This window comes from Prionailurus viverrinus, chromosome A2 (genome assembly GCF_022837055.1).
Source record: "Prionailurus viverrinus isolate Anna chromosome A2, UM_Priviv_1.0, whole genome shotgun sequence".
Lineage (NCBI taxonomy): Eukaryota > Metazoa > Chordata > Mammalia > Carnivora > Felidae > Prionailurus > Prionailurus viverrinus.
In genome coordinates this window covers 42,889,992-42,904,573 of record NC_062562.1, presented here as the reverse complement: position 1 = coordinate 42,904,573, position 14,582 = coordinate 42,889,992, and the positions used below count along the sequence as shown (strand labels likewise).

General features: G+C 36.8%; 1 protein-coding gene across 1 annotated transcript in view; it reads right to left on the bottom strand.

Moving 5' to 3' along the window:
* Positions 1-14,582, bottom strand: part of CNTN6 (contactin 6) — a 168,812-nt gene that overhangs the window by 114,139 nt on the left and 40,091 nt on the right. Inside the window, 1 exon segment of the mRNA XM_047848967.1 lies at positions 5,858-5,953. Coding sequence (XP_047704923.1) covers positions 5,858-5,953 — 96 coding nt within the window.

The following is a 14,582-nucleotide window of genomic DNA, read 5'->3' as shown; positions in this document are numbered from 1 at the left end:
GCCATATGAAAATTTAGCACTTTTTCCTCTATGTAATTTTCCTCTTGATTCTATAACATAATTTTGAGACTTTGCTGAAAATGATTTTCCATTTATGTTGAGTTGTCAACATTTTTATTGATGAAAATACAAACGCTGGGCTCAAACAGCAGTGCTATCTTCCTACCACAGACATAGATGCTCCAAACTACTGGCATAAACTCAACTGTTGTACCAACCTAAAAGTTTTATCTGAGAAGACAATGGAATATTTCCTCTAAAACAAACTTTAAGCCTATGATGTTTATGAGCCCAGGATTGAGAATTTTATATTGAGACAATAAAGGGAAAGAATGTGCTTTACTTTAGACATGATGAAACTATAATTTCACAGTGAAGGTGATCTTAATTATTTTAGACAACATGTACCATTCTTTCACTCTGTCATTTTTAAAGAAAATTTCAGGGGTGCCTGGGTGGCACAGTCAGTTAAGCGTCTGACTTCGGCTCAAGTCATGAACTCACAGTTTGTGAGTTCCAGCCCCACACTGGGCTTTTTGCTGACAGTGAGGAGCCTGAAACCTGCTTTGAATTCTGTGTCTCCCTCTCTCTCTGTACCTCCCCTGCTTGTATTCTGTGTGTGTGTGTGTGTGTGTGTGTGTGTGTGTGTGTCTCAAAAATAAATAAAAGATTAATTTTCTTTTTCTAAATAAAAAAAACTTCATGTGAAGCTGGGTTAACTCACTGGACCCATGAAGATCTACTGATGGTTTATTTTCAAATTCATCCAACGGCTTTGGCTTCAAGTTTTTCATCTCCGTTCAAAAAGTTCAAGATAATTTTGAGTTCAGTGATGTTGCAAATGACTTATGCAGAATCTCCATTAAAGTGACAAGGCTCTTAAGCAAAAGTACATCCTTGAGGTGAGTGAAAACCCATAGTAGAAAGACTTCCCTGCAACAAAGTTCATAGTCTATCTCAAGGCTCAGTGACCCCTCCCCCAAATGAATAAGCAAAATAAATAGTGTATTGCCTCCTTTTGTCACATAAACCTAGATACAGAGAAGACATCATAGAATCCTCTAGAGATCTAGTAAAGGAAAGGAAAAATCTTTTTAGCTGACTAGTAAATTTTAGCTTTGCCAAGCACCAAGAGGCTAACTAGAAGACTTGTATTTTTCTTTCTTTCTTTTCTCTTTTTTTTTTCTTTTGAGACTTGTATTTTTCTGACATGGGTATCCAAATTATGGATAATAACTATAATAGACAATAGAAGGGACTGTTGGAGATTGTGTAGAGATGAGGGAAGTCATAGACTACCAGTGAGAGAGTTTAGGAGAAAGGAAAACAATGTCTAATAGGGTATAAAGTGTTTCAACCAGATAAACATTGTAGCACTCTCTGTGGTGTTCAGGCAAAACTTTCAGAAAAATTTATATTTCTCTGTAACATTATAGAATTATATTTTTTTAGGAAGATGGAAACGGGGGCTTAATCTGGCTCTATTGGCATAGATTCAGTCACATTCATGGAGTTTATCTGTAGTTAAGAAATAGGATTAAGGAAGCAAATATACTTCTCTCCTCAGAGTATAGGGAATGGTTCCTGTTTTGTGTCCAAATATCACATTTCTAAGAGATAAAGCAGAATGTGCCAGTTTTGTGTTCTGGCATTATTGCCTAGGTTTCTTTCTCTTTCACTATGGGTCCCTTTCCTTTCGAATAAGCTTTATTTATAAATTCTCTCTTTCTAGAAGAACAGCACACTCACAGTTACCTTTAAAATTGGGTAGGAAATATCCACAAGAAAGCCTATTCTGAAGTCAGGTCTCCTTTGGTCTATATGGGAAAAAAAAAGGACATCAATAAAACAGCACCTATTGAGTTTGGTTTATGCCGATTACTCTACTTCACTGAGTGATCACTAATCATTTATATGGGAAATCCATCTACACACTTTTTCCTTTTGTTTTGTTCCTGGAGCCATTTTCTTCCCCCAGGTCAATTTATAGAATTCAACCTATTTGATAATTTTTCTTAGTCTCCCATCGTTCTTGTTTTTGGCTTTTGTTTTATAAAACAAACTACAATGTATCTGATAGGCCTGTCTTGTTTTTAAATTTTTTTTTAATATTTATTATTGAAAGAGAGAGTCAGAGAGTGAGCAGGGGAGGGCCGGAGGGAGAGGGAGACACAGAATCCAAAGCAGGGTCCAGGCTCTGAGCTGTCAGCACAGAGCCCGACGTGGGGCTCAAACTCACACACCGCGAGATCATGACCTGAGTTGAAGTCGGACGCTTAACCAACTGAGCCACCCAGGCGCCCCAGGCCTGCCTTGTTTAACAAATGTTTTCCAAGTTTTTTTTGTTTTGTTTCGTTTTGTGAATACACTAGAGAAAAAATATATATAACTCAGAATGTTCTGATAACATCACGTTTAAGATAATTTCTCCCCTATCTTGGCTAGAGAGATTTGAACTATTAGAACGAATGGATGTGAGGGGTATTCTTTGCTGTTGGCTGTGACGATGGAAGAAAACATGTGGCAAGAAGTGCGGGCATCCTCTAGAAGATGACAGTGGCCCTTGACATCTGGCCAGAAAGGAACTGGGGTAAACCTGAGTTCCACAATGGCGAGGAACCCAGTTCAGCCAACAACTTGAGTAAGCCTGGAAACCGAGCCTTCCTCAGACTTGTCAGAAAAGAATGCCATCTGGTCATGACTTTGATTTTGTCCTTGTAAGAATCTGAGTATAGACACCAGCCACATCATCCTTTGGCTTCTGACATATAGAACTGTGAACTAATAATTGGGTGTTGCTTGAAGCTACATATATATACACACATACATACATCCTAAACCAGAGAAAAATTACAAAGACAAAAATGTCTATGTATAAAATTGGCTCATTTTAAACCAGCTGTCCACTAAATCAATTTGAAGGTTATCCAACCAATATGTTTCTCTACATTCTTGAAGTCTTTCTTGGCACAATTCACCTTCACAGGAAGGTGAGAAAGGAAAAGGAAGAATAAAGAATTGTTTCAAATGAGCCAGTTAAAGACACTCTTAAAACTCTTAGCAAACCTGGAGGTGTAAGAGTGTTGAAACTGATACACAATCTGAGGTTTAACCATTAACTACAGAGCTTTCTATCCAAAGGCAATTTTTTTTTTTTTTTGGAAGTCAGAAATTCCTCTACTAGAATCTTGTCTTCATTTACTAACTGAAAACTGACTTACTCAGTTTATCTGAGTCTTGGTTTCCTCATTTAAAAATGATTATTCTTAATGATCAGAATCCTGGGAATGAGAAAATCATGCAAAGTCCTTTTTGCTCATGATATCAAGTCAATAATTGGTAGTCATTGTTACTATTATTAATACTTTCCTCTTCTAATGAATTGATGACTCTTTGTATAGTTGGATCAAAGGGTGTCTGTCAATATTCCCCTCAGTTTTGATTGGGAGAACTATAAAGAACAGAAGAAAAGTATTCCAGTATTTCTGCCTTTGTAGAGATGAGGAAGCATGCGCAACCCCAGGAGCTCTCAGGATGAAAATTCCTACAATAGCTGGATGAAGTCAATATTGACAAATACCTTGGAATCCTGCTAAAAACATATGATATAATCAGATTTGGTATCCGACAAATTTGTCATAACTTGCATGCAATAGCCATTAGTTATTCACTTAAAAAGGTCTTAATGGAAGGCAGTTTTTGTCTATGACTTAATCTCATGGCATTAAGCAGAGAGAACTGTTACAATAAGGGTCTTACATGCTTTAGATGATCAACACATACTTTAATGGTGGTAGGTAACAAGGTAATAGGGAAAGCTTTTCCTATCTGGCTGCCTTTTAAAAATATATGACATTCATTTACAAATATTTGACATTTCTGCTACCTTCATTCAGGGTAAACAAAGTTGAAAATAATCTTCAGTTCTGACAAGATTCTTTGACCAAAGTCAGAGCATAAAATGACATAGACTGACATAGACTGACAGCACAAAACAGGCATGATTTTGCCTGTCTTGTCATCTTAGGTTATACCACTAAAAAATAATTTCCCTATGGTTAAAAAATAAGCGGCATTATATTTTTTCAATGCTGCAGAATAATACTATTTTACCTCAGATAGCATTGAAAACAGTATAACTCTCCCCCAATATTTTAGGTGAGCATAATGTTATACTACTGTGTAATATTTTTGAATAAAATATTGTTAACTTCTAATCAGTTTCTTCTTTTTTTTTTTGCATCAGCATTTCATGTAACTGTGTAAAAATGAAACAAATGGAAAAATGTTTTCAGGTTTTAAAAGATCATAAATAATATTTTGTTTAATATTAGGGGTAAAATAGCTTTCATTTTATTTTTAAATATTTGTTCTATCTACAATGGAATACTACGTGGCAATGAGAAAGAATGAAATATGGCCTTTTGTAGCAACATGGATGGAACTGGAGAGTGTGATGCTAAGTGAAATAAGCCATACAGAGAAAGACAGATACCATATGGTTTCACTCTTATGTGGATCCTGAGAAACTTAACAGAATCCCATGGGGGAGGGGAAGGAAAAAAAAAAAGAGGTTAGAGTGGGAGAGAGCCAAAGCATAAGAGACTGTTAAAAACTGACAACAAACTGAGGGTTAATGGGGGGTGGGAGGGAGGGGAGGGTGGGTGATGGGTATTGAGGAGGGCACCTTTTGGGATGAGCACTGGGTGTTGTATGGAAACCAATTTGACAATAAATTTCATATATTGAAAAAAATATTTGTTCTATATGCTTTCAAAATTCTCCCATTCCAGAGTGGGACTAAACTATAAAAGGGCTGCTCTAGGAGCCACTCTGGCTGGATTTGGAGCTCGGCTCCAGGACCTATCAGCTATGTTACCATAGACTAGTTACTTAACCTCTCTCTACCTTATTGTTCTCATTTGTGAAACAATCATAGTGTTTCTTTCATGAAGCTGCTATGAGAATTTTAAAAGTTAATACATGTAAAGTACTTAGATCTATGCTGTATAAGTATTTGCTATTATTATTAAGCTAACTATAATATAGTCAGTATGATACTGAATTGAACCAAATCAAATGACTCCATGGATATTTTGATGCTGCTTCTTCCAGATTCACTGATGGTTAAGAATCCACCATATTTTACCAAATCATTTGACCAAATGCAACCCTCAGGGGGTGCGAATGAGTAGATGGTTTAGGTCCTTGGCAACAAACAGGTTAATTCATGGATCAGTCCAGATTCTTACAAACTAGAGAATGGTGTCAAATGCATGTTTTCACCATTTCTAGGAGATACTCTGATTTGGTGCCATCCAAAATTTGCTTGTAATTAATGTGGTAACTCTCCTCTTACAATAGTTAAGGTGAGGCTCCCAAGAGGAATGTTGGAATTTGCTTTTCCATGGATGTCCATAGTAACAATGAAATAACAATCTCAGCTTTCTTTTCTGAATAAGTACTAGCCATTACACTCATCAATTCGCATTCATTAGCTCACTCAACATTCACAACAGCACTGTAATACAGATTATCAGTTTGTGTCTCAATTCTACAGAGGAGGAAACTGAGCCAAAGGAGGTTAAACAAATTGTCTCCTGACATTCAGGGTGACAAGCATCAGATTGCATCAGGGGTCATTTTTACTTGGTACTCAGGTACTCATTTTCACTCGAGTGACTGCATGAAAAAAATTCTTTTAAAAATGATTTACAATGGAACTGTTCAGATGCGATAGGATGAACTTGAAGTTCCTTTTGATTTGATGAAGAGCTATCTTTGACTTCAAGATGTGCCTTCTTTACTCATCAAGAGACCACATTAATGGTGTGACCCAAAGTACCCCCCACCATACCTCCAAAGTGTGGTGGTGGGCCACAGAGAAGCACCACACCTTGACCTTCTCGGACGGACACTGTGCTTCTTGTTTTGGTTTCAAAGTCTTCAATATCTTGGAAAACAAACAAAACAGCTTTAGAATCATCTTGCAGTAACAAACACGTTAAAGAAGAATCTCAAACTTATTTTTATTCTTAACAGTAATGGACACCCATACTTGGCTGACCAGAAGATTTAGTTGATGATCAATTTATCTACACTGATTTTTATCTCTAAAAATCTCTTTTTTCCTTCTTTTTTCTTCTTTCTTCTCTTCTTCCTTTTCATATAATCAGAGTATGTGATGAAAACATTTATTAACAATACCTACTGTTTACTTTTATTCTCCCAGGCAGCCTGTAGCCCAGCAGAAAATCTTTAAAATCCAGCACATATTTACTTTCTTTCCCCAGGGAAGGTGTGATTAAAAAAAAAAAAGGTATGTATATGCAGCAAGTTTGCTGTAATCTTCTAGCATCTTAGATTAATGGTTGGTATTTGATGTGCACATGAAGTCTGTGAGAACTTAGGATGGAATAGAGTGAGGGAAAGAGTTCAATGTGACTGAACCAATGAGAAAGAAGGCATATTTTCTCATTTTATTGTTCTACTCCTTCAAAAAGTAGCATCATGATCTTGTTTGGAGTGTTGTAATATCCTATACCATAAAACAATCATATAAATTCACTGTTAGAAGAAAGCTAACTAGTTATCTTGTTAAGCCATCCACAGGAGGTACAAATCTTTCAACATTCCTGGAAAATGGTCATTCAGCATCCAGGAATGAGTAAGTTGTTGAACTTCTCTGAACCTTAGGTTTTTTCACCTGTAAAATTCTTTTATACATTCATTTAGTCTTTTAACAAATTTGTATTGAATCCCTACTCAAATGCAGGAAGCGTATTAAGGAGAGAATATGTATTGGTAAATGAATCAGGCATGTACATTGCCCTTATTGTGCTTGTTATCTAAGAGGAAAACTAGAACACAAGTTAAAAAACAAAGCAACAAATGTATAATTTACAAATTGTGATTATTATGGTGTGGAGGCTGCTGGTTGTCTACAAAAATGATATATGCTCCCTTCTTCCATAATAATAGATTTGTAGATCAAATACACTTTTCCAACCAGAGTCTACGTTTCGCAGACATCTTCGCACTTCATACGGTAAGGAGAAACGAGTGAAACTTCTACCTATTATGTGTGAAAGGAAATGTCCACAGCTGTATGTTCTCCACCCATACCTTCAGCATCTAGATTGCCAATGACAGGAAAGATCCTGGTCAAGTTGAAAGAGCCACCATTAACCCGGGTACTTGAGTGATTGCATGGAGTACAACCACAGGTTATCTGGAACATCCACTCTGGATCATCATAGAAAAGATAAATAAACTCCTATACTGTTTGAGGCATTTATTTTGAGGTCTCTGTATTATAGCAGTTTAACCTTGTTTTTCTTTTTTTAAATTTTTAATGTTTATTTTTGAGATGGAGAGAGAGAGACAGAACGCCAACAGGGGAGGGGCAGAGAGAGGCAGATCAGAATCCTAAGCAGGTTCCAGGCTCTGAGCTGTCAGCACAGAGCCTGATGCAGGGCTCAAACGCATGGATCATGAGATCATGACCTAAGCAGAAGTTGGACGCTTAACTGACTGAGCCACCCAGGCACCCCAGCAGCTTAACCTTTTATCTAACTGACCTATCTTGTAAGTGAAAAGAACAGGATACAGATGTTATGGATGAGAGACAGCCATGCAATGGTGATATGGAGAAGGGAAAATATTCCTTGCAGAAAGAAAAACATGTTTAAAAACCTAGATGTAGATAACAGCAGAGAATTTTCATAATATTGAAAGAAAGCACTATTCATGGGCACATAGTGGGCAGGGGTCAATGAGAAACTGCAGTAATCAGGACATTTGGGGCTATTATATTATAATGGAATTATATTAAAAGTAAAAAGGGAACACCAAGAAACAACTGAATAATAAATCAGTGCAAAAGGTGAAAAATATCCACAAGGTCATAGAATGGAATGCCATCCATGATTAGAAAGAATTTATTAAATATAAAGGACTCATGTGGAAAGTTCTTGGAAAGTGAGTTAGACTATTAAGTTAAAAAAGTGCTAAATATTGCTATGACCTATCCCACTGTGAAAGAATGAAGTAAAGACCTAAATATGAGCATCTCTTTTAATTGGTATAGAGAAAATTATAGAATATATATATTTTTATTATTCACCTTGGTTATCTCAAGGACGTGAATGAAAGATATGGAAGTGGAGATTATTAGATCTTTACCTACAGCTCTCTTTATCTTTAAAAATATAAAGATTATAAATTGTGTGTGCCTTTTTTGCTTAACAACTTCACTGTAGTATAATTGAAATTAATTTGTGGTGTGATTTAGAGAGATTGAAGACTTCTATTTTGATTATTGTGTGTGTCTTATCCATGAGTTATCTAAATGACAATGTCATGTAAGCTATAAGACATATGAACCCTGAATTCACAGGTGAGGCAAGGTCCAGATTTATGAGAATGAAATTTAAGAGCATATATATAGCATTTAAAGCCATAGAAATGCACGTAATCCCCATGGGATGACTCTCAAATTTTTGGCAAGAACAATTTGGTAGATAGTCATCTAGAATCAAACTCTAAAAATCTCCAATATTCACAGGTAGTGTAGAGAACTATAGAGAAAGGAAAGAAGGAAGGAAGGGGAGGGAAAGAGGGAAGGAGAGAGGGAGACAGAAAAAGGGAAAATAGGTAGAAAGCAGCATCTAAGACATGGAATAAGATGCGGACAGAAAAATGTATTAGGCAACATGAAGGTCACACGTAATCCTGACAGGAGAAATGTAAGTAAAATTATGGAGAAGAGGCTAAAGTGGATTGAGGGGTGAATAGTAGGTAGTAGATAAGAATATGGGGATCACAGGTGTGTAAACTCTTTAGAGTTGGCTATGAATGAGAGGTAAGATTTCGAGAACAGGGAGGAGTTTGGAGGGCAGTGGTGCTATATTGATATAAACAATTAGATAAAGAGATTGCTGATTCTAAGACACAGATTAGGGTGAAGTTCTTGAAAAGTCAGAAAAGTGGTAATCAGAGCTCCTGTGGAAGCACTGACCTTTTTAAGAAAGGGGTATCAAGAAAAAAAAAGATATTAATTACTGATATAAGATAGACAGTAGGGTTATTTGCTGGTTAGATGAGAACATTTTTCATGGTGGTTTCAAATTTCTCAGTGAAATGGATGGGACAGTGTTGGATAAATCATTGAGGAAGGGAAAAAATGCAATACATAAACCTACTTATCAGGGTTGTGGTAGGGATTAAATAAAATAATCAATTTAAAGTATCTAAACTACAGTGTGTTATAGAGGAAATAATCAATATGTGGTAATTATTGTGATTATGACATACCAACTGATCAAGTCATGACACTATATTTTCATCTTCCTGATACAAAGTAAAGATGAATGAATTTGCAAACACAAGTCAAATAGCATATTTTGGTTCCAATAAATTTTTTTGTAGGTGAATGTTTCAATTTGAAGCATCCTTGCTGTTCAGTTATTTCCCAAAGATTATTTTTCATATGTTTGCTCTGTATCCATGAAAAGTAAGAGGTCTGATATATAAATTTAGTAATTCTTATATACACTCGACTTTTAATAATACAAATATTTGGCCAATATAAACTCTACTTATCCCCAGTTCTGCCCCCTTTTCTTCCCCCACCTGCTCTTGATTAGCAGCCATTCGCTTTACACTAATTCAAGACCTGGCATGCCTTGTCTGTTTCTTAGAGAGGATTTTTAATCAAATATGTGCTTTTTTTTCTTTGGCCTTGAAAAAGCTAAATCAACCTACATATGTTGGTACCATTGACGTGAACTACTGCTTTGACTTGGAAGTTCTTTATGACTTGAGTTTGCATAATTTTAAAAGTGACTCAATAAGAATCAAGTTAACAAACTCTTTTTAAAACCAAAAATCAATATATTGTATCCACTGTTTCTATTTCTTGTTGTAACAACAGATGAGCATTTGAAAAAAATGTGTTTCCTGATATCATTATTGAAAGGTCCCATTAAATTGTCATTATTTTTTAATGGTCACAAAAACAAAAACTGTCATGAAGGAGTAATGAGAATTTGAATGATTCTATGAAATTAACAAGCTTTGGATTGAATTTTCTCAATGTCACATTGTTAGTGTGCCATACCCCCAGTAACATCAATCATGTTCTCAGTGTTAATCAGAAGCCATTATAACACATTGTTGATAAGATGGCTGATATTTTAATATATTCTGTGTTCATTTCCACTTATACAGGATCCGCTTGTAACATAATTTCTTCATGCCTTTTATGATTACAATGGGGTATCTAATAGTTGACATGAAAGGAAATCAACATTTGTCAAAAGTCAAACAAGTCCTGTTAGCTATCAAAACACAGTCATTCCAAAATGATACTAGTTCACAGGTTTCAATTAATAATTCAGATTTTAAAACTGTTTAACAGCACATAAATGATAGACAAAATATAATTTTGCCTTATTGAAACTAGGTGCCATCTTATGTGAATACACTTTGATAAAGATCTGTTTTTGTTTTTGTTTTGTTTTTTTTAGAGAGAGAGAACATGTGCTTGTGTGCTCACAGGTGAGTTGGAGAGGGGCAGAGGGAGATGGAGAGAGAGACTCTTAAGCAGGCTTCACGCTCAGTGCAGAGCTCGATCTCACAACCATGAGATCATGACCAGAGCTGAAACCAAGAGTCACACTCTTCACGGACTGAACCACCCAGGCACCCCTGATAAAGATCTGTTTTAAGTATCCAACTTGTAGCCTTTTTGCTAGCCAGAGGCACGATATATTTCAGATTATTTTGAGTCAAAGGCTGACTGAATTAGGTAGGCATTGGAGCATTCAATGAAATTTTCTTTGCTCTGTAACTCCTTTAAAGACTAGATTTATTCTTATATATGGAGAGGCCGGAAAGAATCACCAGTTTCTATTTTTGTCCTATCCATTTTTGCTTAAGAGAAAATAGCTTAGTGTGAGATCGTTCCCTGAGATGGTCTCAAATTCTGTATTATTTGGAGAAATTCCCATAAACCACAAAGGTGACCTGCCCAGGCTGTCCTTGTGCTCAAGGTATAAGTCCTGCAGTGACGGTTGTTGTTAAAGACCTCGATTGTTGAGGTTGCTCTCATTAAGCCATTCTGATGACCATGGCTTATCGGATCCTGTGGTTTTATTGCTGGTTTTGGAGGAAGCATTTGGCAGGAACATAAGCAAAAATGCAGTCACAAACAAGGCTCTGTTCCAAAGGCCAGCAGGAAGTGCCTGAGAATGGCCCATAAAATGAGCTTTAAAGAATTATAGGGCCATATGCTCTCTCCTGGAGCAACCAAGGTACAGGGGAGGGACAGGGGCCACCAAAATGTACTTAAAATTAAGTCCAAGCAATGCTAAGTATTGCAGCATCTAATTGTAAGGACAATACATCTTTGCAGCTGCCATGTGTAGGAATGAATCTCAGCCTAATTAAAGTGAGAAAACTGTATTATTTGCTGCCAAGGCATGAGGATCACTATCAGAGGATGTGCTTGGCAACGTCAGCCCCTGACACAGAAGGAGGCCAGCGGTTTGCCAACTCTCATAAGCTTGGAGGAAGACTATGGGTGCCCAGGGTTCATTTACCCAGAGCAGGAGGACAACACCCACAAAGTCAGGGATTGGGACAGATACTCACCAGGAAAACATGCATGCTTCAAGCAGGACATACTACAGCTGAGTTGTTCAAAAGGTGAATAATAATATCAACTGGATCTTTATCCACTTGCCACACATTATTTTCATATTTTAAATATTTTTTTTCTTTCTTGCATATGTCAAGAATAACTACTACATGCCAGACACTCCGTGAAGTTAGTTTCATTGAATTCTCACGGTGACCCTGGGACACAGGTACTGCTACCACATTCACTTAACAAAGAAGGAAAGTGAGGGTCATAAAGGATCAGGAACAGAGCAAAGACCACAGTTTCTAGATGTCAAGACCAAACTGAAAAGGAGGTAGTCTGGTTCCAGAACTCACACTCTCAATCATGATGCTATTCTGTTTCCAAATGCTCACTGGGGTCTTCCTGCCATTTACAAGATATAAAATAGGGCATAACTACCACTCCGTTCAAACAAACAACACAAAAGGTTAGTGCCTTTCCAAAGAATCTGCAAATTCCTGGATTGGGGGAGGAAGTACTACCTTTTCAAGTTTAGAAATCGTTTGATTCCCAATATCCTCACTTTTCAGAACCCTCGTTGTGTCCTCTCCAGGTGTGTTTCCTCATTTATCTCCACCCTCACATCCCTGCAAACAAAGACCTCAACAGCTTAGCTTGGCCAACATAGAGAGATACTCAGCTCCCGCCCCTCCCAACAGGAAGCACCACCACGCAATATTTGTGCCTCTATCAATCTTATGGATTTAGTGAGATGAATCCAACCAATGTTCGATATTTAGTTCTTAAAAATCTATAGTTCTCTCTGTTGTTCACGTCTGCTCTTTTTCTTCTATAAACTTCCCACTCCAGTCCTCTTTCAGGAACAGAGAGAAATTAAAACCCTCCCCCTCTCTTCTACAAAGCTCACCACCCTCCAGCTCCCACTACCACACTCTGAAACGGAAAGATCTGCCCTAGTTCACACAGCTTATAAGTAAAGGAAGTAAAATTAAATTCCAAATACCATGACTCTAGGGGGCATTTGCTTAACTGCCAGACTGTACTGCCTCTCTCAGTAGAGCTTCCCCATTACACAGACCTTATGATCTGCCCCCAAACCAGAGACGGGGCTCATTTTCTCCCTCTGCATTTCAAAAACAATGCTAATTATCTGCTACTTTGAGGACACTGAATCTGATTTTTAAACTCCAAGGTTTCTTTTACTGCTCTTTGTTTTTGCACCAGTAGAATACTACTCCCCCTTTGCAAATTCTGCATTAGTTTTAGCACAGAAGGTTTGCACTGGAGTCAGTAGCATTGAAGAGTGCCTGCTCACCTTCCTGAACAGTCTCCACCTTGGAGGTATGTGCTCTGTTTTGGCCTATGGCAAAAACATTTTGCTGGGTGAGAAACCACTGATACCCTGCCCAGAAAAAGGAAAATGGTGAGAGATACCAAGAATAATTTTCTAGTTCTGTATTAGTCTCATGGAACTCCTAGATATGATATTCGTAACTTTTCAAATCCAAGTACTCTTGAAGAATATCAAGACATTATAGTAAGGTTATTCTGAATTCACTTCTCCTCTTCGGTTTTCCCCTTTGAAGAGGGCCACTCATGAGAATATCAAATTGTTCATGTTACTCTTTCCTTTTATTTACTTATTTTTATCGGTGGTTTGGAGTAAGCTGAAGATCTTGGTTCTGTAAGTAATTTTCCCAGGCCTTTATTAAGTTGCATACAAAAATACCTTTACTTAGACCATTTTCATTTTCTACCATCAAGTTCAGGATGCTATATGCTCAGCTACAGTGTTCATGATATTATTGTGTTTCCTAGCATAACTCACTAACATAACATGACATAAACTAATAAAGCACAACGCTATTGTCAAATCCTGTAAAAGAGGCAATAGCTGAGTCTCAATATTGAACATAAATTGGGAATGCTAATATCTAAGCATGAAGTAAGGAGTTATTTTAAGAGCTTCTGGTGTCAAATTCATTTATAATCTGAGTTAAAATTCCTCCCCTCTTTTTATGTAAAAAGATTTTTATAAAACTTCATAAATAAGTGGAGAAGTTGTTTCTTGGTTTCCTGGGAATAATGAATTCACTGAGAATCGTTTCCTTATGGTGCTTAAGAGAAAAAAAAACATATAGGATAATAGTGAGGAGGGGCTGATATATTCTTTTCTATCAGCTGAACATCTAGGTTTTTGGAGAGAAAAGTATTTATTATATGGAACATTGTGAGCAACTATGGAATACTCATTTGGTCTATTAAAATGTACATGTAAGACTGAATTTGATTTTCTATAAAGAACTCATTTGTCTGACTAATGCTGGGATAGCAGTGACATCTACGACCAAAAAAAAAAAAAAAAATATATATATATATATATGCACACAAATACTAGATATGGCCTGTTCCCAAATTGCCTCTTATTAAGCTTTCATATTCCCTACAGTTATAACTAGCTGGATGAAAGAGAAGCAGAGGGGAATGATGGAGTGATGGAACTTTGATAGCATAAGATAGACTGAGATGTCAGATTACTTAACTGAGATGTCAGATCTACACTGCCGTGGAGATCTTCAGTGTTTCTGGAAAGAAAAGAAGCAATCTAAGTAGGCATGCAAAGATTAAACAAGCCACTAATGAATTCTGTACAAGGTTATCACTGAAGAAATGAAATGATTGAGAGCACAGGTTTTAGGTAAGACTCTGGGTTCAAATGGTCACTTCAGCACATATTTGCTGTTGATTTAGGGCATATTAATTAGTCTGTTTATATCTCAGTTTTATATGCATTTTTGAATATATATTTATTTATTTTGAGAGAGAGAGTATGTGCATGTTAGCAGGGGAGGGACAGAGAGAAAGAGGGAGAGAGAGAATCCCGAGCAGGCTCTGCACTGACAGCATGAAACTTGATGTGGGGCTCCATTCATGA